At 44.3% G+C, this 27706-nt stretch overlaps 1 protein-coding gene and 1 long non-coding RNA gene across 9 annotated transcripts in view; one reads left to right on the top strand and one right to left on the bottom strand.

Moving 5' to 3' along the window:
* The window catches only part of DVL1 (dishevelled segment polarity protein 1), a 69812-nt gene extending 50010 nt beyond the window's left edge, over positions 1 to 19802 (bottom strand). For 5 of the 7 annotated variants that reach the window (XM_030463856.1, XM_030463860.1, XM_030463854.1 and 2 more), the window contains exon 1: positions 19406 to 19802. In XM_030463856.1, coding sequence (XP_030319716.1) covers positions 19406 to 19575 — 170 coding nt within the window. In that variant the 5' untranslated portion in view covers positions 19576 to 19802. The remainder of the gene's footprint in view (positions 1 to 19405) is intronic. The other 2 variants (XM_030463857.1, XM_030463862.1) reach the window with 2 other exon arrangements.
* LOC115599514 lies at positions 19438 to 26220 on the top strand. 2 transcript variants are annotated; one of them, XR_003988483.1, is made up of 4 exons: positions 19438 to 19524; positions 21389 to 21492; positions 22024 to 22842; positions 24657 to 26220. It is a non-coding gene; the product is annotated as an uncharacterized LOC115599514 (long non-coding RNA). The 2 variants fall into 2 exon arrangements; XR_003988482.1 differs by having other exon boundaries at positions 22024 to 26220.
* Positions 26221 to 27706: the final 1486 nt, after the last annotated feature.

Here is a 27706-nt window from a genome sequence, read left to right as displayed (position 1 = left end):
TTTGTAAGGTCATTTGTCACTCCACCTGTCACGTACTACCAAGAACATGTCTGTTTGTCTGCAAAGGGAAAGCTGGTTTTGGTAATATAGGCTCTCTCAGCACAAACTGACTCTAATAATCCTTTTAGCTGTGCTTTCTGTCCCTTCTAAGTTACCTGGGAAGCATGAAGAGCTCTACGAGTCTCTAAGATTTCACACCATTCCTAAGGATGCTCAGGGTAACATAACTTTAATTAATCAACATTCAAAAAGCATCACTTTGCAGCCACTATTCTTGGACCTCCAGCCAGGAGTGTGGATGCCTCAGTTTAAGCTTTGAACCTGCTTACTGTGAGAATAGACAAAGAAGCATTTCAAGGTACTAAATCCAAGTCAGTTTGAACACAGGTAGCTTGAGCAGCAACAAGAGCAGTAATGTAGTTACAGACACTTTTTTATGGCTCAAGGATTCCACTCAGGACTTGGCTACTTCTGGCTGCCAGACCACACTTAAACCCATTCTGCCACATAGTATTTCATGGACTTCCCACACTACCAGGATGCAAATTGAGATAGATACTCCCTTTGCTATCACCACCCAAAATGGCATGCAAGAAGGAAACAAGTTCAACACAGCCTTAGAAAGTAGAGCAATTTCCTAAACAACTCTAAGTAAAGTGTGTTTATTTCTACCTGAGTAAGCACTGGATATGGCAGCAACTTCAGACCTCTTATTACAACTGTTTAATTGATTATCAATAGAGGTGTCAGAGAATCATGATATATATGGTATCAGCTCCCAAACAACATAAAACAAGGAATGCTAAATATACATGAGAGCAGTCAAGATAGGAATCCATTTTCATCCCTCTGTGAAACATTCTTTTAGTGCTCTCTGAGAAGCACCTCATTGTAATAATAAAGCTAGGTCACGAAGTAGCTACAAGTGTTAATCAATACCTCACAGAAATATTATTTACAGACAGGTTAAAACACTTGCTAACAAAGAGATGAATGCCAAACTGGCTGCATGAGAAACAACTGCATTATCCAGCAGTGGCCCCAGTACTCCAAGACTCCAGATACTTGGGTGAAAAAAGCAGCCAATCATAAATCTATTTAGTATGTTCCCTATGCAGAAATCTCCAGCACTGATTACAGATAATATCTCTCTCCCCCTAGGTTATTTGTCTAGACATATTTTAATTAAATGGCATAATTCTGGTCACTGATGTGGTGAAAATTATTTAGTTTATTTTAATAAGGTCTTTTGGTCTACAGCACTCCAGCTTCCAGAAGGGTAACTCCCAGCCCAGGACAAGTCAGACATATGTTGTACTGAATGCCATAGCACCTGTGGCCTCCAGACATCTCAGAAACACAGGCACAAAGGTGGAAACTCTCCCATGAAATTACACACAAAACCTTGAAAGACCATGTATCCTTTTTTTTTCCATGGGAAGCCACTGGAAGTCAGCAATAGTCAGTTCTTCATATAAGCTTCAAAAGTGTACTGCAGCATACAGAAACCAATTTAATGCTCAATCCCCAATATCTTGGAACCTCCAACTCATTTCATGGCTGCTTCAGTCACTCAGTGCGTGGCTAGCAGAGGCTCAGTGAACAAAGTATTTGGAATCCAGAGCTCAAGATAAAGTTGTCCTTCTCTACATCCCTTCAAAGTTTAGTCTCCCATGAGGAACAACATGCTGATGATGTAGGGGAAGCCCAGACACAGCCCTCTGTCATTTCCCTGGGATAGCACTACTGCAAGACCAACTCCTAATGTAATGAAAAACTGGGTTCAGACCTCTTCCAGTCAGACCTCGTAATAAATTCCACCCACATTTCACCTTCGAAGTGTAACTGGACCTACAAGTTTGTTTAGGCCTTGAAACAGAGCTCTCCAGCTTGTCACAAAATCCCACGTCAGATAGAAAGTAAGAAGCAGGCAGTCTCTGCATACATGCCCAGATGGGATGGTGATCACTCTGGACTTACTTTGGTACCTGCTACAGATTTCTCACTTCTTTATAAAGAAATATTTCTTCAAGCTATTCCTGTCTGGTGCATCACAGGCTTTTTCACCAGATCACCAACTCCTTGCTCCCCCTGAATACAAGAAACATTTGCCAACAACCATCCATTTAAAGAAAATTAAAATTCAGTAAGTCAGTAAGAGGGAATCATTCAGCTATGGTAACCTTCAAAAGACAGTGAGCAGGCTTAAAGAGAAATGACACGCATGAGCCAAGAAATATCCTCCAAACATTGCACTTGTGTAACTATCAGCCAGCAGCTGGGAAAGCACCAGGGCAGACTTCTTCTGGGAAGGGCCCCTATTAACACAGGAGCCACATGTTCTTGACCTGCCTAGCTCTGCCTATTTGGTTCCCCACCTCCCACTCTCCAAGAGTCTTTTCAGCAACCTAAGAGGCTACTCAGAGAAACACTTCAAACAAAAGAGGTTCAGATTTTATGCATCACATGGAAAGAACTGAGCCTTTTCCATATGCAAAGGGAGAGGGAGCAAAATGCAAACCCTTCATTCCAAACCTGTCCAAGTACAGTTGACTTCTAAATGAGTATTTGTAGGTTTAAGTAAAGAATTCAACAGCATCTCTGCTTTAATTTACCAGTGTGGAAGAGAGCAGGAAAACACGAGGCCCAATTACTATTTTTTGCATTATTATTCAAGCAGCATTTAAAGCCCTCTGAAAGGGAAAGCAGTCTTGCTAGGGAATGCTTCATGCTCGCATCCATCACAAGAAGGCTGAGAAGAAATTACAAGTTCTCCCTATTACTACAGTTGGTAAGAGTTGCATCACCCATCTTTCATCAAGCTCAGCCTCTTCCTGTCATGGGAACTTCATAAGCCTTTGGGCCCTGACAACAAAAACACATGGACTGGCCCCTTGTGCACAGCCAAGATTTCTACCCTCACCCTGGAGAACAGGCAGAGCACTGGGAACAACCTCTACTGAAAATGCCAGGCTGTGTGGTTGTATTAGGCTGCCTGATACTCAGCTTGGGACACAGCAGGGCTGCTAAGAGATTTCTTCTAAATCCTATTAGAGAAGAAAAGCTGTTTGCCATATCAAGTTCCAACTAATGAGAAAAGCCCAAAGTCACATCACAGTGTTCACAAGCACCAGAATCACGTATGCCAAACGAGCTACAACCCTGAAGTCACAGCAGTTTTTCTAAGGTCAGACTTTCAACTGACTCAACATCAACAGCTGATGAGACTGGAATAGGTAAATTGTGGAGTCTGACTTTGTTGCTGCTTTTATTGCAAGCACAGTAGAGAGTGGCTGAACAGCTCCAACTCAACTAACCTGCACCAAAAATCCCCAGCAACTTCTGGAGATTTCCAAATCCCATTTCTGCAGAAGGATACTGATAGCATCTCTCAAGAGTAAAACTTCACTTTGTCATTTTCCAATTCTGATTTCATTGAGAAATATATCCTGCTGTTTGGCAGAGCCAGATAAGAAAAGACCCAATCCCAGTGGCTTTATAATCTGTCCATTCTTCTATTACAGCTGTGTTCCTATCTTTACTCATTTTCTGTCAGTCTCAGAAGAGCAACAGCTCTGTAACTACAGCAGTTGTCAACAGTTACCCAACCAGCCAGAGGCTGATTTCTTAATTAGTGATCCCTGAAGTCTAAAGTGAGAAAAAGTAGCTAATAAAAAGAGACAGTGTGGATGAGAATGGGGGAGCAGGGATGAGCATTCAACTTGGAAACAGAGACTAGTAGTTCAAATTTGCCCAAAGACATCCTGAGTGCCTTACCCACAGGAAGATGTTTAGCTGTAGCTTTGCAAACCAGTATCCAAGAAGCCACCAAAAATCCTTCTCCAGTTCAGTCTGTCTGGTGGGGAAATCAGAAAAACACAGAAAGATGCTGTGTTCTTTCACAGCATCTTAAAAGCAGGCTGTTTCCTACACTTCCCTGGCATCTTAGTTATAGCTGTTTAACACAGGTATTACCTTCTGGCTGTACCCCGAGTCCCTGTTTTCAAAAGGAAATCTGTCCATAAGAAAACAGAGCAACAAAAGGAGGGACTGTCAGATTCTCAAGAACCATAGTTACTTTCCTTTGCCCTGACAGACTGTTTTGCAGTAGCACTATGCCTCCACCCCTGGAGACACAGCTTCTTTTGATAACACAGGTTTAGTAAAAGTTCAGCTTTTGTATATACGACCCACAGAACAATTTGGGAATGCTGACATCTGCACTTACAGCTTAACACTCAGGAGAATGCATCATGTGGGGAAAAGGAGTAATGCGTTTTCAAAAGCTGGTTTTGTTTGCATTTAAATTTCTATACTTACTATCCTTGGAGAAAAGTATGTTTTAAGATTTCATGAGCTAAGGGATGTGCACGTCTCCATTGTTTTTATTTATTTTACATGGCTGCTGTAAGTAACAAGAAAGTATTCTAAAGAGTAAGAATGTATAACTGTAAGAAACCATCAGTCTTGGCAAACAAAAGTCAAGGCCATTCTATGACTACTTAAAATAAGTTTTTAAGAGCTAATGCAATTTTTAAGAGCCAGGTTTACAGGAGCAGCTAGACAGAGTTGTAACATCTAGTTCTGTGCCTCTAGGAATGGTCTTGATTACTTGCCAGCAGTGCAGCCAGTCTCACAAGTGTCTACAATTTCACCCAAATGCCTAAAATGTAAAGAACAAAATAAAATTGTTAAGAAGGAAATATTTGAGGCACACTCTTAGAAAAAAAAGTACTGCAAATCAGAAACACACTGATTCAACACATGCAGCACTGGACACATTTGTCTCACACATCCTTTTATAGATGTGTGGGGGACTGTGAAGTTGAGAACAATGTGACATCTGGTGTCCTGTGATGACAAAACAGCAGAAACATACTGACTGGAGTGAATGAGAGGAAGGAAGGAGAGGAAGAAGACAGTCAGCTGAACTACCAACTCAAAATTTAAAGACTCCTAAACCTGGAGAATAAAACCTTCCACTCATCCAGCTAGCAAGTACAGACAATACACCTCAATCCCTCAAGCCCCAAGGAACCACAGACACGTTTTGAGAGAGAGATTCAACCTTTGCCTGTCTGTTGAGGCTATCAGCATCAGGGTGTAGGATGGAGCTGCTCTGTCACTGAATTCCCAGGTGCTGGAAGCTGAACCACTCAAGCAGTTCAACATGCCCAGAATTATTTTCCAACCTAGAAGCCCACCCAAAAGGTACCATCACTTATCCTTACCAGATCCCTAGGGTGATGAAAGTTCACAAGAATGTCCCACTTGTATGCAGTTATAAAGCCATTTCCTGATTTGTATGACATTATTCCAAAGAAATCAAACACAGAGAGCTCTAATTATGACATTCAGTCTACTGCTGAGAGTTCACAGTGCCCCAGTTATTAACTGAGATATTGTAAAGCTTGCCAGCTTGGAATCCAGAGACAAATCACCACTGCTATGGCTCTTAGAAACCCTAAAGGATAGAAGGAGCAATGAACAATAAGACCCAAGGGTTTCTAGAACTATAAAAAAGAAGAAAGGTCTTCTTTTGCTTAATTTGAATCAACACATTTTATTGCAATGACTATGATAGACTCAAGGTTGTCAAAACCAATTGCATCCAGAAGCAATCACTGGAAGAAACCTTTAGTCAGTTTGCTAGGCTTGGCTAGATAATTATGTCATGAATTTGTTCTTGTATGCAGTCTAACCTAGGCCACGGTCCCAGACCTTGAGCACAGAGAGGAATTATAACTTCCACTCACTTGTTTTCTATTATTTTCACTTTTATGTCATATAATGGAAAAATCCCAAGATTCTTCCTTAGAAAGGCCAGCTGTGGTACATCTTAATGGAATCCTCTACTCATTTGTTTATGAAATGTACCTTCTTCAGAGTAAGGACTGTCTTATTACCAAGTGCTTACACTATCACCAAACATGATGCCCATCTTCACAAAGGACCCCTCCCTGCACAAACAAGTAACCCTGTTGTATTTTGTCTCTGCCACATTTTACACATGTAAAGAGCAAATGCAATTTATGCAGCACCTCACAGGACAAGGCCCAGACAGACCAGCCAAAGCTGTCCCCACAAAAAGAACCCATCCAGGAGATCCCTCCTCCAGCTCAGTCACTGCCCTTCAACACTCATGAGCCCCTCCTGTCAGAAAGGAAAATTTCAGTTCTTTTTGCATTGCCTGGTTTTAGTCACACAAACTCAAGTCAGTTTGGCACTACAAATACAAAGCTGCCCTGCAGCAAAGGATAATTCACAGCAGCATTATCTTCAATTCACTGGCTTACTGTTCATTTGGTCTGAACAGGAGGGTGGGGGAAATGTCACCAAAGACAAAAATAAGCAGATGACAAATTTGCTTATTACCCACATTGAATAAGAGATGTATTAAAAGAAGGTAAGGAAGGAGAGGAGTGAAAAGCTGGATGTGGAAGAAGCAGGAACAGCAGGGCTAGTGTCACCATGAAATGCAACTCCTGCTGTTTGAAAGACCGAAGAGGCAGGCTTTGTACCATTAACTATTTGATCACTCTACTTCAGATGCATCTCTCTGATATCACATGAGGAACAGGATTTCCATGTACCCCATAGGTAATTCTTACAGGCAAGAGACCTGAAACAGCAATGAAAAGAAAAATATATTCACTCAGCACTGAAAACTCTTGTTATCTTCACCCAAAGTTGATCAGGACACACTGTGCAGGAGTCATGATCTTAATGCTCCAGCTGCACATCACAACAGCTCCAGGGCCATGACTTAGTTTACCTTTATTCCAAACACTCAAAGCTCTTTGGAAGGCACATTCTGTACCATTTCAGGATTAGTTCCTAGTACCATGGAAGGCCAGTGAGGATTTTTCCACAGACTGAAATGAGGAACTTGTCAAGCATGTCTACAAGCATTGATTGCACTTGCCCAACAATCTCTAATGACTCAGTATCCCCACGTTTCCCCATGACATCAGAAATTCAACAGTTTAACCAGCATCTCCAGGTGGAAACAACACAGTTGGTCCAGAGATTCCTTAAATATTCAGGTTTTCCTGCAGCACCCATATCCTGCCATCACTTGCCACCACTGTGCAGCTTTCTTCCTCAGTCAGAGCAAAATTTAATTAGTGTCAGACACTTCTCTGCATATTCTTTTTCAAGTAGAAACTTTGCCATGCATCCTTATTCCCTCCTCATCCCTGTACCAGGCAAGTCTCTGGGCTCATTTAGTTTTGTTTCATTTACTGTTCTTTTTCCCCCCCCCCCCCACTTTGTGTCTAAAGGTCACAAACTACAACTGGAAATTAACATATTTGAAAAACAGCTCCTAGAGGTCTTGCAAAGCCACTCTTTTAGGAATCCCATTCTTTCTGCATCAACAAATTATTTTATTTATATAATTATAAGAATTCAACCACAATAGTAAGTTCAATGGAAAACATTACGTGGGTACAGAAGGAACAATCACTGAAGCTGGTCACTGCAAAGAACTTGTACTACAATACCTGCCAAAAAGCAGTGGGCAGGGAGGGGAGAAAGAACCTCTCTGCAACTCAGCAAAACAAAAGGAAAGAGCAATCTGATAAGATACCACGCAGCAGACAGACACACCCTCCATCCCAATCAGAAATTCTTATCCTGATAAGGCATGCATGGTCTTAACCAATGATACTACTGCCAAAAAAAAAAAAAAAAAAAAAAGAAAAACCTGAGAATATTGATCCTCACTGCCCCTGCCTGATGAAAAAAAGAGCCAGAGTACTTTTCAAAAAGATGTTATCTTCTTCAGAAGTGACCAAACATAAAGAAAAACCAATAGCCAAATGATCCAAAGCAAGACAGCGGCATAAAGTGAAGGAGTTCTCTTAATGTCCTCAAGCACTCTGATCCAAAACTAAGCAGAGAATATTATGTGCTGTGTGCTTTGAACATCCTCCCAAATGACTCTCAGGTTTGTCTTACCATGGCCACTGTAATACCAAAATATGATCCTTATTCCCTCAGCTAGTTACATTTCTCCTGGAAATAAACCACAACAGAATCACAGGGCAACTATTTAGGTCGTTCCTTCCTCAAGCACTGTAAATTCCTCTGTATTTGCTCAGCAGCTTGTCTCAAGTGATTAAACTCTAGGGCAGAAACCAGAGGACAGGCCTCCAGTCATCTCCTCTGAGAACTGGCACCCTGAAACAGCATCAGCAAAATCACCAGTGACATCCTCCCCCTTCCCCAACACGCTCATTAAGCCAGGAGTTGGTGCTTAATTACTTTAGAAAATGCCATCCTAATAGCAGGCCAATCCAAATGTGCTTTGCTAGAAGGCAGGCAGCAATCAGAAGGAAAAAGCAAACCCTACATATCAAAGCTTCTCCTGCACTTATGATGTGCACTTAAAATCTCTGAAGTTCTGATGCTGCAGTAGAGCTACAGGATAACAGAAGATCCAGAGAACTGAAGGTTCTTACCATATCCCCACTGCTCACCACCTCACCAGTGATGCTCACCATGGAAGAACTCATCATTCTGCACTTGTGGTGCTGACAGGAGAAACCTGGCTCAAGCACAGACATCCTTTTTCCTGACATCAGCACAAGACTGTACTTCTGAAGTGGAGTTCTCAGTACCCAACTCCCTGATCTGCACTAAATCGAAAACTCAGTTCCAAAAAGTCAGCTGCAATGAACTAGTCATGACCAACCATTTCTGCCTTAAACACAGGGATTCTCAGCAGTCAGTCCATCTGGTATTTGCTTGCAATTAAAAGCTTCCAAATCTAGCATCATTTCTACAATATACATATTTATACTCTAATTCTAGGGTCTTAGACTGTGGAGGATCCCAAAGGGTTTTCAGGGAACACCTGCAGTCCCACAGAAGGGAACCTATGGAAGCAATTCCATCCAAACAGCTTTTGGTATCCAAGAAAACCCAGACCAATGTATTGGTCAGAAGAGTTTGTCCCAGGGCCCAACAGAAATAGGAATTAAGGGGGTTGAATCAGGCTCCTTTTGTGAACTATGAGCAAGGCAACCAGTGATGATCACCTGCATTAACACCTTACTACATATGAATGGATTTGCTTTTGAGATTTCAGTTAAATAATAAGCAGTATTTTTACTACATTATGTTCTAGCACAAACCCAAGTGCAGAGGACAAAGTAATCAGATCAGAATTTCTGCAAAAATCAAGACGGCTCCAGATACATTCTTCTACCACACAGGAACAAGGATGACTGAAAAATGGCTTTTGTATTTTCATATGATAATGTAATTCTGCTAGAAAAGGCAACTACCTATCCACAAACTGAAGGTTTGGGCCAAGTGGCATCTTTTACCTCGAGATTATCATCATGTTGGGAAAAACAAGCAAAATATCTGGATGCATCTCTTAGATCTGCAGATTTTCTGAAGAGAAAACATGACCTCTTCTTTTTTTCCCCCAGAAGATCACCTATCTGCCAATGTTTGGAGGGTGTGTAAGGACAGGAATTTTCTGTTTTGTATACTCTCAAATTAAAAGAGGGTCAGAAAACAGTAGGAGCTGCCATGAGCTCAGAGGGGAATAAAAAGATATCAGATGTTACTATCAACAGATGCAAATTCCTTCAGAATATCTTCTATAAATTTGCCTTTTTTAATACATTTTAGATCAAGTAAATCACAGCCAGAAAATATCTTCCAAAATATTTTAACTGGCAGCTGATGGATTTCATCTAGTGCAGTTCTGTGCCATGAAGCAGATTTCATCATGGTTGAAGCTAGCCTAAGGCAAGTCCGTATCACAGCAGTGCAGAATGCAGAAGACTCACAATCATGCTAACACAGGACTGACTCTTTTTCAGTTCTGTTTTTCACAAGGTCCATTACATCAGAGAAAGGACCACAATTCCAGAGAGTGCTTACCTGGTACCATTTCAAGACCCTCCTCACAGTTTTGGGCAATAGAGGTATACGCTTAGAGAACAGAAGATCATGGCAGACCAAGCCTTGTTCTACTGACAAAGGACATTTTTACAACTTTCATGCATTCTACTGTCAGCAACATGCTCTTAACCAGACATTTTAAAACTACTATTAGGCTTCCAACTGTTACATTAGCTTTGTGAGCTAAACTAACAATGCAGACCAATTTAAAAACAACACTGCCTGCATTCATTGCTAAATCTTTGAACAGAAGAAAAATAAGGCAAAAAAAACCCCACACACCCTGACTTGGATAAGCAAGGCAAGAACTATTTCTGAACAGTAACACTGAAACCTTCAGGAATGGCTTTCCTTTAACTTAACTGGAAGTAGAGTTAGACCTACCCTAAAAGATGATGAAAAAACAACATTTTGCTGGGACAAGAAAACCAGATGAGTTTAATCATCTGCCCAGATTCAGCACCCCAACCAAGTGAATAAAAGCAAGCACAGATTAAGCAAACAGTAGGACTGATATTAGAGACTGTCAGGAATTCTTTACTCCCCAGTCCACCCACTCAGTGTATCTGGTCTGAAAACAGTTTTTTGGACCTGGGGTTGCATATACTACATCTTGCAAAATTCTTAATGAGTAATTGTGCTTAAGCTGAATTTACACAACTTTCTCATCATCTTGAGGGAATTTAAAATGCTGGCTACTGAATACCACAGTGTTCTGACATTTACTCAAGACTACCAGAGAAGAAGATCAGTTTGCAGATCACACAAGCATCCACTGAAGTCCTACCTTAATTACTGCCAGCTGATAATGTAAAGCATGCAAAATAGACATTTAGCAAAAGATGAGGCACCTGTTTTCTTCAGAAATCACACAGCCAAAGAAAAGAGGCAATCCTGGATGCCACAAGTAATCAGCCATGAAGCTGCATCAGTAAAGGTTTTTCCTCAGTGCAATGTAGTAGTTTACAGACTTCAGCTTTAGTCACCTACATGGAAATCCTTACGCAAAAAAAATGCAAACAACAGAGTAAATAGAGTACAACCACGAGGCATGAGCAGGCTTTTTAGAAAAACTAACTGTAGAAGCAAGTAATATTAATCTGTGCCAATTCAGAGCAGTGTCCTTGTCTATCAGAGGCCATTCACCTCACCTCCATTATTCTGTACAGTCAAGATATCCAAAACAGTCAAACAAAGGATCTGCAACAGCACAGCTTGCTCCTTACACAACTGGCTGAGTCCCACCACTGCAAGGGCAAAGCTAGATTTCATGGAACAAAAGATAAATTAAGCCAGTCTGTAGCAGCTTGTGTCACTCAAAGGACACTGCCACTTTTTGTGTCTTCTCAATTTCTCTTGAAGTGTTTCAGCCCATAGTGTTCAGCTGCTTCTGTCAGAGTAGACATCAAAACACAAGAAACGGAAGTTGCTTGCTCAGCTCAGGGTTACCTGGTGGGCAGAGGAAGGACAAAGGCTGGTTTCACCTCCAGGACTCACAGAAGAGATGGCCAAGTCACACAGAAATACCAAGCCATCATCTCTTTCCCAGACAGACTGGAAATAAAACTCTTCTCGACACTGCCTTTACCCAGTAAGCTTAACACTTGCTGCTTTCCCTCTTCTCCCTTTCATTTAAAAGGGTTGCTCATTGAGAGGAAGGCAAAAAGTCTCCTGTTGATCATACCCAGCCCAACAACAACATAGCTAATCAGCCAAACACACAGGAACCCAAGCTGTTATGGAAAAAAGAGAAAAAGGAAGTAACCTTAATTATCAAGACACCCATACTGAAACACGTCCTGATTCCTGAAGAAGATACAGACCAGAGGAACAGGCAGAGAATTTTAACAGTGATGCCATAGACAGAAAAATCACTACCTGTGCTTCATAAACAGCACCTTGTCAACCTTTCCACCTAACATTGTGTCACAATAGTTGAAATAAATGCTTCTGAACCTACCAGGCTGCATTTCAAGCTGAATCTCAAAGGCAAGGAGGAACAAGGCTATTTTCAAAATGCCAGACTGGTGCTTGAAGGCAAGCAGAATCCTAGTGAAGGGAGCCTGCTGTCCTCATCAAAAACATACCACAGAAATCTTTACAGGCTTTAATACTGTACATAAATTAATTCCTTAATTCAAAAGCTTAATCTATTCCACTGCTATTTATGGTTGGTTTCAAAGGGCTGAATGTGGATCTCGCTCTGGTGCATCTGGATCTCCTCCTGGTTGCCTCTTCACCCTCCTGTGGCAGGCTAGAATGGTGATATTCCAAAAATCATTATTAAATAAATCCCATTTAATTCAACCTACTTCACAGGCAAATTCTAATTACAGATACAGCCAGCCCATAAATAAGTTGCTGAACTTGAATCCTATAGGGATGGTTAATGTTTCCAACAGCTGTACAGTCTGTGTGTGTATTCTTAAGCCAAAACAAGTCTACCTGAGAACTGGAAAAAAGAAAAACAAAACTGTGCATACACTCCATGGAGGTGTTCATTAAATGAACAGTAGTAAACTTGTTTTTCTAACTTGTCCCACTGCAGATGACTAGCCACAGGAAGCAGACCAAACCTGATGTATCCCTTTAGCATGTTTTCATAGCATTAGCTTTTAATAAATATAACATACTCCACCCTCAGTGCAGAGTAGTCCTCAGGTTCTAGCAGAAGAAGTGGTTGTTTTAAATATTTAGATTACATTACAGTAGGGAGGTTAAAATAAGCAGTGACTTGTGCTGTAGACAGCTATCAGAATCAGCTTGGCAAAATATGTGTAAGTTAACCTAGCGTGGTTACAAAGTATGAGTTCTGAGGTCTGTTAGGCTGGTGTTCTTCTACATACTTTTATTATTTGTACTACAATAGTGCTTTCTGATGTCAGCAAACAGAGCAGCACCAAGGTGCAGATGCTGTGTAAACATGAGCACTCAGAGGCATTATCTCCAGAAAATGTATAAATTTCAGCAGAGAAAGTGGGGAAAAGCTAGGAGAAACAAAGGCTATTCTCAGTTCAGCACTACACTTCAGTGTCTCCAAGTATTTTGCTGCCTCCAAGCCTAGATCTGTGCCTGAATATAATTTTCTTTTTCCATTTCCCAAGTCTCAGTTCAGTTTCTTCCACTAGGTAATGGCACCCCAATTTTCTGCAGGTATTAATGAAATCTCCCTTCCACTTCTGAGAATTCTCCTTTCCTCTGAAGGCTGCTGTGTGGCTGCTGTTGATCCAGACACTCAGGCCTAGAACCTGCACTTAGTAATCCCTATTTTCAGAATATTACTCCAGATTTATTTGATTGACTCAAGCTGAAACTTGGCCTTCACTTTTGAGCTCCTCCATCAACAGCAGACCAAGACCTCCACAACATTTACAGCACTTAAGTGTGCAAACAAACCATGCAGAGTGGAATGCAAGCTGGAAAGAACCATGACCAACCCACTGAACCACAGGCAGTCACCATATCCAGCTTTATCAGCTTGCTCAAAGAACTAATAATAACCTTCTCAATTCAACCTACTTAACCATCCATAGGGTTTTTGAGGAAAACCTTCACTAAAAAGTGTTCTCCTTGCACTGCACTCACTGGGAGTTACACGTTCAGACCAGTCCTGTTCCTGTGACAGGACAGTTCAGCTGGAAACCACCTCATTTCAAGAGCTCATTTCAAAACCAATGCATTTCAAGAGAAAGACTCTTGGTGACTTCATCAGGCTTTAGATCAGTCCCAAACAGAGCTTCAGTGCTGCCACATACAGCCTCTCAAGGCAAAGCTGAAAGCAGCAGAAGAGAGACACCCATCTCAGCCATGGGCTGGGAGATGCTTTGCATTCACTCTCCTGGTCAGCTCTGCTCGTTCACATCACAAGAAGCAGCTATGCCAGGGTGACCTGAAGACAGCTTTGGCTGTTGGGCAATCATTCCTTTCTAGCCTACAGACAGGCAAACCTGGCTAAATAGGTTACAGGATTAAAAAAACCCCACAAATCTTTAAAAGAAAACCCATTTGTTGCTCCATCTGTTCAGCCATGCTTGCTAGCCAGAAAGACCATTTCAGTACACATGGCATGGGCATTTGCAGGGATCTGTATGGGAAATGCTGTGGCTGCATTACCAGCTGAAGCCCCAACACTTTTTCACCTTGAGAACAAGTCAAATGCAGTCTAACTGTATTTTAGCTCTCTGAATACCTACTAACTGATGAAGCAGCCTGAAATAACAAGAGGAAATACAGAGAGTAAAGGCTGAAAGGACAGAAATCTGCAGGAAACCTCCTTCTATTACCTCCACCTTCATGGTACTACTTCCTTACTCATTCTCCCCTCCTAACAACACCCTGTTCCCTCAGTAACACTTTGGGTAGAGGAGACTAAACAGGGAGGAGACAGAGATGCATGTGGGAAAAGCAAGCACAGAAAAGCAAGGAGATTCTACATGGTTGCTTTGTAAAGATATTCTTGTTTCTATTTCAAGGCTAAAACTTACACATCTTCTTACCAGCCCATCAACTGTAACTGTAACATGGACATTGTCTTGAATTCTGACTGCTCTCTAGACCCTCACATCCAGCCTATATTTAGGTCTTGCAATTTGTGTAGTGTTTCTTAAACTTTTCATTTATGCAGCTAAAATTCTTGCCAGAGTTTTGATCCCAGTAGTTACCTCAACATCCCCTTGCCTAGTCCTGATCCACACAGCCTCACTCTGTGGGCATCAATCCTTGTCACAGAGCTACAAAAGATCCTTTTCCTAAACTGTTATTTTTAGCACATGCCCCCTCTGCACAGGAGCTTACCAAGCTCTGTATTTCCTATTGCAAATATGAATCACTTGCCTTCATTTTATTCTGTTTCAAAAAAGACAAACTCCTACCTGTAACTGACCTATATCAGCCTCTGTCACCTGCTTGTTCAGTTTTCAAACAAGTATGGAGGTAGGCATCCTTTCCTCGTGCTCTTTAGTCTTGAGGGGATATCCTTAAAAACACCAGCAAAAATACTTCATTAAAATCTTTGTTACAATAACTACCTTAGAAAAGACAAAAACACACACAAAAAAACCCCCAAAACCAACCCAAAACTATGCTCTTAACTACCCCTGCTACTACAGAGCACAAAAGAGATGTCCAGTGTCCAAATGGCACTTGTAGCATCAATTGTCTAAGCCTCATTATAAATAGGCAACTCCCACTTTCATTTCTTCCAATGAAACTTATTTTGAAGGTGGGTTTTCTTTCCCAATTATATTCTGCATTGCCACAGCTAGGCAGCTGTCAATTAGGACACATGTTTCTCAGTTAGGGAAGAGCTTTTCCTCTTGGGGCAAGGGTGAAAATAGGACTGGGACTTTGCCTCCATGAGGAAAAATACATAACAGTGATTCTCATGCTCCTCTTCTAACAGAATTTGCCCCATTCAACTCATCATCCCAATCCCAAACTGGATTCTTACTGCTTTAAATCACAACAACTTGCTAGTTGTCAACACACCAAGCACCAAGAAAATCAATTTCTGCACAAAAAAGCCTAAGTGCAATTTAAAAGGAAGTTATTTTGCTGATACTAAAGGAATGCCTAAAAAAGCCACTCCCCAAAGTACTCCCTAAAGAAGTATAATCAAAATAGTTTTAGTTCACACAATGGAAAGAATGAGGACTTGAACCTCACCCAGAAGGATGGCAGAACAGACACACTCTGGTATTTGATGGACAAGGACTGCAGTGCTTCAGACTGGCTGCTTCTGCCTACCCCCAGCACTGGAAGACACAGCAGCCCCAGACCAGAGCAAAGGAAGCCAGGACAGCCCAGGAGTGTCTTTCTCAGCTTGTGCCCAAATCACATATTTCAGATGGTTCAGCTCTTCCTGTGAGTCTCTCCAACCATTATCTCACAGTGTAGCACCCTGCACTGAGCAGAGAGCAAAGAGGAGCAAGGAGACTCAGAGTAGGGTGTTCTAGAGCAAAATTAAAACACAGAACTTAAGGGAATGCCTGGATAATATACATGTATAATTTTGTATTTCTGAGAGTTAGCAATAGTGTTGTACAATAAAAGCTCTGGAAATATCAAATATTTAAGAGCAGACAGATAGGAATTGCTCTTACAGGATCTGTCACACAGATTTCTTGTGAATCATTTGGATCCCACGCAGTTTATGCAGCTGTCAGAGTTTCAGTCATGAGGGCCCAGGCACCACAAACTCCAGCTTTATTTTTAGATGTATTCATTATTTGTCATTTTTCAATCATCAAAGAATCAACCAAATTGAATTATCCATTACTGCAAGGATGTGTGTGGCTGTAACCTCAGAACCACCAATGTCAGTGATCAGAGGTGACCTCTGACTCAGGCACTGCAAGCAGCTGAGCAAGGCCATGACACAGCTCCTTGTCTATAGGAGAGGTATCACAGGTATCACCTTTTCTAAATTTCATTGCTGGTGGGCACCATCCCATGAACAAGTTTGATCCTGCACTGTCCCTGCTTAATGTCCCACCGACCACAATAAAAAGAGAAACTACAAAACTCTTCCAAGAGTTGAGTTGTAAAGTCAGAACACAGTTATAGACTTCCTGCATTTTAAAACCAACATGATGGAGTCAGCTGGAAGGCCTGGGCTTTCAGGATAAGGACAGCCCCATCCCATCAAGAGGCAGTGCAGCAGTCACCCCCTAGAAGGAAGTGGCACAGGAAAAAGAGGTTTTGTGTCAAAGTAACACTGCCAGGAAAATCAAGATGAAGGTCCCACATTTTATCTATTTTCCACAGGTTTAGTGACAGTGGAACAACAAGGCTGCAAGGCAAAGCAGTAGATTAAACTGCAGCTGAAGTCCAGACAGAACCATGCCACTCCTACACCTTTTTTCTCCCGCACCTTTCCAGAGGCAAAGCCGAAAGCAGTCTGGGAGCTTAGCACAGGTACACAGAACACCTAACAGCTCCACTTCACAACAGCTCCACGTCCCCAAACCAACTCCACTCCAGTCCTCAGCAACTCTATCTTTCACAGTTGGAAGCAATTCAGCACATCCACTGGTGAACACAATTATTTATTACATTATTTCAGGATCCAGGAAAGGCTGGGCCTTAATTACAACAACATGTGCAGGACTGCAGAGTCAGTTCCCAATCACTGACTTCTCCAGGAGGCTCCACTGCTCCAGGAAAACATTTGCTCTCCTCACACAAGGAGTACTTTTCACTCACCACTCCAAATCACAGCTTCACACAACATAAGGAGCGCAGGACTGGAACTGCAGAACACCACACTGGGAACAGAAACGTTGTTGCAGCTGAAGCCTAAGTACCACTTGCAGAACACAAAGAAAAGAATTTCTTTGGAGGGCATTTTCAGGAGCATAAAGCAGAAACCAGATACACAGTTTTGCTATGGTTGGTGGCAACTGCATCTCTAATTACCTACTCAAAACACAATTTAAAAAAAATCAGTTTGAAGACAAGGTGATGAAAAAAAGCCTGGATTACTATTAACACTTGCTAAACAGCCAAGATTCATTAATTTTCTTCTAATTCCCAACTTTTCACAAGTATTGAGGATTCAGAGAGGAGCAAAAATGTGGTTGACAAACAACAAAAGCAAACCAAAATCTGACTGACAGATTTTTGGCTTGCAAGAGGCACTACCCATGGAGTTACTTCAAGCTGCCACAAGACAATGGATTGCCACCCTAACACACTGGGGAGTTCTGTTTGAGACTGTTGTTTAAGTATGAGAGACAGAATTTACAGGTTTTAATCCTCATCATCCCCTTGCAGCCCTTCACCTCCCATCACCACAATTTCCAAGGCAGCACAAGAACAATTTTCACCCCGGTTTCAAGACTTAGAATACAAGAAACCTCTGCAGGCTTTACATGACTAATTCTGTTACCTGGTGAAAGATCAAGAACAGCCCAAACGTGTTAGAGATCTTCCCAGTGTGCTGAGCATGCCTCAGCACAGTTTACATTCTCTAGCACTCCATTCCTGCAGCAGTGGGAATGAATGCATGTGCTGTCTCAACAAACTCAACATCCCCTGTTGAGGTTGCACCACATAAACTTAGAGCTTGGATTTATATGACAACTGCAGGGTACATGTCCCTGTCACCTGAGGGTGCAGGAGGAAAATTTATGAGCAGACAATTTCAAAGACCTTATTTTTAAAAACAAACAGCTTGTACAGTTGTTTCCCAAAAAAATGTTTTCACAATCCAGCAAAACAAGAAGTTAATACAGGAGCACTCCTACAGCAAGATGCCAACACTAACAACTCACCACATAAGAAATCCGTGTCAACAAACAATATCCACATTCCACCATGGATAAAAAAAAATTAACATGAAAGGCTTCAGGTCTCAGTGATAAGAAAGAGGCTCTACAGTATGTAAAAGGATGCTTGGGATGATATATCTCATCAAACAGAAAATTCAGACCTCAACCACAGCCTTATTTCAGTCAGGTCCATATTAGCTTCCCACAAACCTGCCCTCTTTTTTCTTTTTTTTTTTTTTTTTTGCTGGCATTTAAATATGTAAAATTGTCTTGCCAGTGACAGATGGGAGTACAAAGAGAAGCGATTTGCTACAAAAGGATTAATACATTTTGAAAGTTATCATCTAGCAAACTGTCAAAGGGATTTGTATTGGTTTATTTCATTGTGGCTGTAAACAAGCCCGGTGGCATGCAACCCACATGTGTGTGTGCTGAAACTGGAACGATGTTAAATACCCTGTAGCTCCACTCAGAAACGTGGCCTACAACCATCACAGAGGTCGTTTCAAAGTCTGGCTCTTCCCCTGCACTCCAGGCCAGCAGAACGTACTGGGAAGAAAGCAGCAGCCCCTCTACCTGACCCCGAGGCAGACCCAGCAGAACCCCCGGGCACACGGCTTCACCTCCAGCACATCTTCAGCCCGACCCCGCTGGGCTCTCCACAGACCCCCGGCTCCTGCCACAAGCCTCACCCCTACACGGTGACAGCTGCGCCCGCCGCTCACCCCCGCTCCGGCCCGGTGCAGCGGGAGCTCCGGGGACACCGGAGGGGACAGGAGGCCTTCTGGCCACGGGAGGGAGGGGGGAGCCCGGCTGGGGCTGTCAGCTCCCGGGCCGGGGGTTCCGTCGGCCGGATTGAAAACGGCGAAGGCGGCAGCGCCGTTCCCTTCGCTCGGGCCGGGCCGGGTCGAGTTGGGTCGGGCCGGGCCGCCATGTTCTAGCGGCGGCTCTGTCGGCTTCCCCCGGGTGCCGGCGGGGCCTAGCGCCGAACGGGCGCCGCAACGCTCGGCGGGCAGGGCCGCACCCGGCCCCGGCAGGGCCCGGGGGCTGCGGAGAAGCAGGTGTCTGGAGGTCGGGGCTGAGGGAAGGCTCAGAGCCCTCCCCTCGGCTGTCAGCGGGAAGGGGCGAGCAGAGGAGGGGCAGGGACCGCCGCACCCCAACACCCCCCGGCCCCGGCACAGGCGGCCCCCGGCGGGCCGTGATCCGCTCACCCGAAGTCCTGGTCCATGGACTTGAAGAAGAACTTGTAGGTGTGGACGGGCCGGTTGCTGAGGACATTTTTGAAATCGGCCAGAGTGACTTTTTCCGGCGGGACGGGCAGCTTCACCAGGTAAGGGGTCTCCTCCTCGTCTATGTGGTAAATTATTTTAGTCTCCGCCATGGGAGAAAGGGGAAACGGAAAGAAGCCGACCCGGGGGCCTCCGCCACCGCTCGGCTCCTCTCACGGCCTCCGTCCCGGAGCCGCCCCCGACAGGAAAGGAGCTCCCAGCACCCGGGAGCCGCCGCCGCGCAGGGCCTCCTCGGCCGGGATTTCCCTCCCTGCACTGCTCTCTAGCTGCCCGACTCGGGAACGGCAGCTCGCCGCCGCCCGCCCCTCCTGCATCCTCTCTGCCCGCCGCCTTCCTCCCCCTCACCGCCCCCGGCCCTCCTCTTCCCGCCGCTCCCGGCAGCGAACCGGGGGTCGCGGCCTCCCCCGGCCCTGAGGGGTACGGTGAGGGGGAGCAGAAGAGGGGTGGGGTGGGGGGGGCAGGGATAGCCGCCCTCCCGCACAACGCCCCCTGCCGGCGCGGCGGCAGCAGCGAAAGGGAAGGGTTCGGGGAGAGCTGCGAGTCGGAACCCAGGAGGGGTTCGGGGGAACCCAGGAGGGATTCGGGGGGAACCGAGGAGGGATTCGGGGGGAACCCAGGAGGGGTTCGGGGGGAACCGAGGAGGGGTTCGGGGGGAACCGAGGAGGGATTCGAGGGGAACCCAGGAGGGATTCGAGGGGAACCCAGGAGGGGTTCGGGGGAACCCAGGAGGGATTCGAGGGGAACCCAGGAGGGGTTCGGGGGAACCCAGGAGGGATTCGGGGGGAACCCAGGAGGGATTCGAGGGGAACCCAGGAGGTGTTCGGGGGATCACCCGCTGTTCCCCGTCTCGCCGCTCCCCGTCCCCCCGTTTCTGCCTCGCCCCAGGCGGTGAGGAGTTGGGGTGTCAAGGGGGAGAGGCCCTGATGCTTCGCCCCCCCGTCACCTTTAAGGCAGTGGTCATCAGAGGATGGTTCTGGTTGGACCCAGCACTGCCAAGGCCACCACGAAATCATGGGACTCAGCACCGTATCAAAACGCCTCCTGGGATGGAGACCCCACCACTGCCCTGGGCAGCCTGGGCCAGGGCCTGAAAAAGCCTTTCAGGACACAAGTTCATATATCTGTACATATAAATATGTACATGTACATATACATGGTCATATATATGGATATTTCTTATATTTTTGTATTCCATCAGAATGCTGGCCTTCCAAAGGAACAGGAGGGAAGGTGCTCAGTGCTTGCTCCTTGCTATGGCATCACGGAACAGTTTGGGTTGGAAGAGACATGACAGATGTAGTGATAGGACAATTGGTTTAAACTGGCAAAGGGGAGATTTAAACCAGAGATTAGGAAGGAATCACTGTGAGGGTGGTGAGACCCTGCCTCAGGTTGCTCCATCCCCAGCAGTATGGAAGCCCAGATTGGATGGGGCTTGGAGCAACCTGTGGGAGGTGTCTGAGGTTGGTTCGATGATCTTTAAGGTCTTTTCCAACCCAAACCATTCCATCATCATTCATTTCCAACCCAGAGTGCTCCAAGCCCAATCCAACCAAAAAAAAAAACAAACCACTTTCCCATCCCATCTGCCTCTGTGCACAAACCCAGCTTTTGCTCCTTTTAATGTCAACTCTGATTGATCAGAGTGCAGCATTGTCTTTGGCCAAAAGAAAATACTTGTCATCCTAATAAATATTCCCAAAGGGTTCTAGAAACACTGGTAGTTCCCTGGCAGCTCTCTCCTTCATTTCTCCTTCTAGGAATTAATAAACTCTTCCCAAGAACAGCCCCCTAGGTGCTGTACAAAGGTGTCAGTGTCCCTTATCCCCATGGCAAGAGGAAAAGGGAGCGTGTTACTGTATGTATACTCTGGCAGTGAAGCTTTACATTCCAACTCTTTACCAGGTGCGAGATCCATTCTCTCCAATGTCTGTCTGTGCCAGAGGGGCAGAGCACTGACTGGGGCTGCACCACTGTAGAGCTGAGGCTGGAAGACTGCTGTGTTTCAGGTATCTGAAGAATTCGGGCTCCCCTGTGGCCTGATTCCTTTTGTGTTTCCTGAGAATTGAAACAGGTTCTGTTTAAGCTCATGGATTCTCTGCAGATCAGGAAATTTTCCACAGTGCAGCTGGCTCCTCAGCAGCTTATGCTAAGAAGGGAGCAGAGACACATTTGTGGCTCAGGAGAAATTGCTTTTAATAGCTGCTTCGATGGAAGCCTGTGGGCACCCAGCCCCTTGAGGAGCTTGGCATGGAGCAAGCTTTAGACTTGGGAATTTCACTAAAGAGCAAGAGTCACTGTTTGACATCCCCTGGTGAGACAGGTATGGTTTGGAGCACACAGTCCAGAGAAAAATCTTCAGAGTGTTGTATTTTGCAGGTGATGTGTTTGGGACGAGTTCCCCTTTCTAGAAATCCCCCCAAAATGACAGCCAGAGAGTGAAGATTTTGGTGTGCTTAGGTCTCAAGGAATCTTTTGTTCATTAAACAATACTTGAGGAAAATCCCAAGCTAATGACATCCTCTCTTCCTCCCTTGCAGAGAAAGAGGACATACACTCCTCAGAACATTCAGCTGCTCACAGCTCAGAGACTGAGTTACCTGGGACACCAGAATGATTTTTCTCCCAGCACAAAACAGAGGAGCCAATTGTGTCAAAGGATGCCAAAAGGTTAAAATTAATGCCATTTATTCTTTTTGGTTTACTGGAGGTTTAATCATTGCCAGCTCCCAGATCCCACCAGCTGCAATCCTGCATCCAGAGCCAAACTCTCCCATGCAGAGCCAGATCTGGGCACCTCTCTACCAATGGTATGGTTAATCCACAGCTCAACAAGACTTACAAGTATTGAGAAACCCAAACATCATCAACTATCTGCTGTCATTTCCAGTACAGGGAACCAATTGCAAAATCATGTTCACTGGGGTGCTTCAACTCCAGTGTTTTGCTCACCTGCTGACATTCACACCCCTCATCACTGCTGAACTTGACTGCTCTGTCATCATCAAACCAGATAAAGATAAGCAGAGGCATGGCCTTGGTCTTCACCACGTAACTAGTGATTCAGTACTGCTCTAAGTCAGGGATGACCAACAGACTACACTTCAAAGAGCAGTTTCCAAGAGTGGTAACCACTGATGGTTGGTGTCACTGCTCAGTTTTGGAAGTCTGATCCAGCAGGGCACAAAGTACTGAAGATTTCTGGAAAGTTCTGCACGTGTGCACAGGCACATGGTACAGTTCTGCAAGCATCCAAGAATACTCTTGGTATGGGAAGCATGCCATGAATCCATCAACCCTACCACACACAAGAACCTTGGGGTCAGACTGGGGAAGGCTGCCTTTGTCAGGACTGTAAGGTAACTGGAGTACAAGATGTATTTCCCAAAATGCTGAGTTTTATGTAGTTGTTGCAGTATGAAACCCAGGGAAAACATTATCATCCAACCCTTTGGTCTCTTCAGGCCATACTTAATGACCTTCTGAATTCTTCAACAGCCCAGGTGGTATCCACACAAAGACTAAATCTACAAAGAGCTCTGTTCTCCCTTTGCTTTCACTTTTGACAACTGAAAATTTAATGAGTTGTATAGTTGTCAGATGGCTGCCTTGGAATGGACATGATAAGACTGGATCTGTGACTCACAAAAAAAAAAAAAATCCTCTGTCCCCATAAAGCACAGAAGAGAAGAGATAACCCACTTTCATGTTGCTGTCAAATCACAAGCTAATTCAATTAAAAAGCAAACACAGGAATGCAGAACACACCACTTTAGCAAGCCTCTGCTCCACCAGGGCTGATATCTTGCCTCTTGCAGAGTTCAGGCCTTAACACTCCAGTGAAAAATAAATAGAAGGCATCAAATCTCTTCCTATTAGTGCTGTGCTCTCCGTGATAGAGCAAATAGTCCTGCTGACCCCTGCAGGGAGCAGATAGTGTCCTGAGGCATAAAAGCTGCTCACCCTTTTCTTCATTTATATAGCAGTGCACTTCATTACAACATAGAGAATAAGCAAGCCATTTTAAACAGCCATCTGTGAATTACAGTCATGGCTGTTGCTTGTCTCAGTGAATTCAGAAAGCTCCTCACACTCTGGGTGCTGAGCAAATTAGTCTTTGTTTAAAGAGATTTGATGACAAAAGGAAAACCAAAGCTCTGAGCACACCAACACTCACCAGAGCTGTGGCTTGGGACCCACTCTGAGGTTTCAGGGGTATTTTTAATCCACCTGCACAAATGTATTTGTAAAAGAACAAAATCACCTTTTACTGGGAGGATTATTTCATTGCAAGAGTCAGCCACTCATGTCAACAAAACCATGGTTGCCTCTGAGTATCTTCATGTGGATTGTCAACCCTGGGACAGGAAGATGTCTGTTTTAGTTCCACACAGCAGGATCCATGTGGCTGGCACCCCTGCAACCTTCCCATCATTTACAGCTACCTATGCCACCTGTAGGACTGAGGGTCCCTACAAAGAACTCATTAGCACAGATGTTTTCAAAACTGAAGTGAGAACACCAGGGAAGCTTCCTTAGGGACTGGAATCACAGTAATGACCTAGAGACACAAAATCTGAGTTGCCAAAGTACTGAGCCCCATCAGTGGGGGAAGAAAATCACTGCTTAAAATTCAGATGCTGTAGGGTGGTCGGGATACATCGTCAGGATGCAAACCAAGGCAGTTTGCACTACTCGTGGTCTAAAAGATCTGTAGGGTTGGTTTGGTTTGGGTTTTTTTTTCCTTTTATTCTCCCTCTCTGTGCAGCAGACCTTGGGCACGGTCAGGCTGTGGCAGAAGAAGAAAATAAAGACATCAAACACTAGAGGGAGGCAGAAGACTTTCAGTCCAGCAACCTGGTCCCAGCCCCTGGGGCAGCACTCCCCAGGGCTTTCACTGCCACTGGATTCAAATACAAAGCAACAGAGTATTTTCAGTGGCATTTCCAGCACCCCACTTGTTACTGAACCACGTACACAGCTATGACAACTCAACACTTCCACACTTGTTCTGGAGTCATCTTAGTGCCAGTGACAGAGAACCAGTCTCTGTTGCACATGTACACTTTTGGCATGTTCAAACGTTTTCATGGGATGTACACCTCATCAATGAGTTCAGTGGGTTGGTCCAAGCTCCTACTCATCATAACTCATTCTATTTTCTTTCTCCTAGGCCATTTTCTGGTTTCCCTGTCTCTTCTTAGCACCTACAGCACCTTCTTTAACGGGAAGAGCCACACTTCCCTGCAGCAATTGTGTTGAGAGCAGCTGATCTGCAGAGGGCCATACAGATGTTTAGATACTTGACCTCTAGTGGAGTTTTTGTGCTTAGGAATACCTGTTTGGATCTTTCTTCTTCTTCTCTCAGGTCCCCAGTGTTTTTTCTTCTCTTGAGAAATTTGCTGATGACCAGCCAGCCCCCCTCCACCGGTAGCACTCTCCCCAGACTGGGAGGCAGAAAGGCAAGGGGGACAATCTGGACTTCATTTCAGTCAAGCTGAAGACAATGAAAATATTTAATTTCAGGGGTCTGCAAAGCAGGCCCTGTGGTTAATAAATTAGTTTTTCCTTGTTTCCAGCTGCTTCCCTGGAAAATTAGACCCATTGTCTACAGAGAAAAGAAACAAGATGCCCCAACAACAAATCACCACCAGTGGAGTTGTTGGCTGAAGCCTGCCAGCAGAGACCCAGTGTGCTGGCAGAAAGGAACAGGTTCAAAGCATTAATGACCCAGCTCTTGCCAAGGCTGTGCACTAAGACATCACTCTTGAAGATAACTGCAGAAATAAAGCTGCCTTTTTGCAGGCTCTCCCATGAAAAAGGGTTCAAGAGGGAAGCAGACCATTTGTAGATGCACAGTGTCAGGCAAGCCAATATTCCCCCAACAAAGAACAAATGTAGAAATCCAATGTGTGGCACATCAGACCAGCAAAATGGTGGCATCCTTGGCTTCCAGCAGCAACACTATTTGAAGACTTTTTTTTTTTAATGGCCTGGTGTGTCTGGGACATTTAACAAGAAAAAGAAGAGTTAAGCTTAAATCTTAGAATATGCTGTTGAGTCAGATGTTGAGGTTTATTCAGAGTAAATCTTAGTTTGCTAAATGTAATTTTTTTAACACCTCTAGTGTCATACCCTGCTGCTTTGATCCTGCAACTTCTTGCACCTGCACTGTGCACCCAAGCAGCAATACAAGCTGGTGCCATCAGTGTCCCTGGGAGAACTCTGTCACGCCAGCTGGGATCCTGTTCAGTGGGACAGGAGCCCTCTAAGAGGGAACTGTGCAGAAAGAACTTTGCAAGGTGTTAGTTCTGCAAGGAAAAGAGGAACTTGGGCTGGGAGCAAAATATATCCTGTGCAGTTAACTATTCCAGCAGGATGTGTTATCTTCCCTTCTGGACCTGCAGAGTTATGTCCTAGGAAGGAGCTGCCAGCCTACAGCTCTGCTAGATGGTCTGAACTCCCTCTGCAGCCACAGATCTGTTCATTATCCAACACTTCTGGAGAGCTAAAATTTGACTTTGGGCCCCATGACCAAGTTAAATGATGATGTCCTATGTGGAAACAATACTGCAAGTCTGGAATAACTTAGAGCATCCAGTCTGCACTTTGTCAAGCACTTTAGGATGCTCTGAGATGGAACACTGCTTAGCTCTTGGGAAGAATTAGCTAATGCTGGCTAATAGCTTAGATATCATCTCCAAAGAGCAAGAAATAAAATCAACCTTAACTTGAAACTCCACTATATTCTCCTTTATTTCTTAAATGCTAGGAGAGTTACACGGAAATGATAAATGGTAAAAGTAACAACAATAATGAAAAATAATTCTGTTACAACAAAGAGAAGAAACAAGCCTTATGGAAAAAATCCTCCTCTTGGTCTTGAAAGGAAACTGTGCACACAGCTGAAAAGAGGGGGCTCTAGTTCCTCAGTTTTAACCCCTTTTAAGAGGTTACTGCCATACCCAGCAAGGGCTTACACTGCATACACTACCCTGGGAAGGATTTCCGTTTCTCTGCACTCATTGAGATACTATTGGTATCAAAACATTAGGGGTTATTATTGTTTTAACTAACTGAACATAAAATGCATGTTTGGGAAAGCAAGGTGTCTGTAGTAACAGGCAGAGCCTGCCAAGAGCCTGCTAGGTAGAGAAGTCCATCATGATGCAGCAACCCATGAGCACAGTCAGAGAACAACGAGGAGTAACTCAGGCAATGCACATTTACACACAGTGAAGAACTGTTTCTCCATGAGAGGCAAGTGGCTGTCCCAGGTGAGGGAAGGAACAAAAAGTGTAATGCAGGGTGAGAACAGCAACCAGTGGTCCTGCCACAGCCCTGGGGCCCACTGCAAAGCTCATTTTCATATGCAAGGTCAGCCACACAAACCTCATGCCAGTGCCAAAGACTGACAGAATACCACGTGCATATCTAAAGGTTCTAAATGGCTTCTTGGCAGCACTTCAGGGCAAACAGCCTTTAATAATTCCTCTGTATTAGGAAATAAACACAGCTCTTCAATTTAGTGCTCAACAGTTTGAGAGTAGAACAGGTTATCCAGCACTCTGGTCTGGATCTCTCTCAGCCAGAATTTTAACATACTAAATTACACACTGGATGTGGCAGGCTGCTTTTGGAAAACACTGTGCTGATCATCAGTCCAGTCACATAACAAACACCTCCCCTGAAGCAAGAAGGGTCATAATCTCAACTTGGACTCCCATCTTCATCAGTCTAGGGTGATACTGGCATCTCTGACCATTACCAAATTCCAACTGCTGATCAAAGCAAGGATGAGGAACTCAGGGCTCTTCCTAGTGCTTGTTTCAGAGAATATATTAACATTTTTCCCCTTAAGCTATTTTGCAGCCTAGAAGTCAAATAAAATATTTAAATGCCTCTGGAGTTTATGAGTAACCCCACTTTGAGCTGGTGTCTATAGGAGCTATTTGAACTGGCAAGTAAAGATCTCCAACCTTTGACTCAGACATGAAAGGGAGGGAGAAAGACATTAATGACAATTACTTGAGACTGTGCCACCCTGATGGAATAACCAGGGTAGCCTTCTGCACCTGCAGGAATGCAGCTTGGGTTTCAGCCAGGTCCAGCCAAAGGCAGCCTGTGACTGGCTGGCTGTCAGCTCGGGGGGACAGGCAGGCAAAAGGGGACCCGAGCCCAACCCCAGACTCTCCTCTCCACCAGTCATAGCTCTGCCCAATC

This window comes from Calypte anna, chromosome 21, assembly GCF_003957555.1.
Source record: "Calypte anna isolate BGI_N300 chromosome 21, bCalAnn1_v1.p, whole genome shotgun sequence".
Classification (NCBI taxonomy): domain Eukaryota; kingdom Metazoa; phylum Chordata; class Aves; order Apodiformes; family Trochilidae; genus Calypte; species Calypte anna.
Note: the sequence above shows the minus strand (reverse complement) of the source record. Positions and strands in the feature narration are given on the sequence as shown.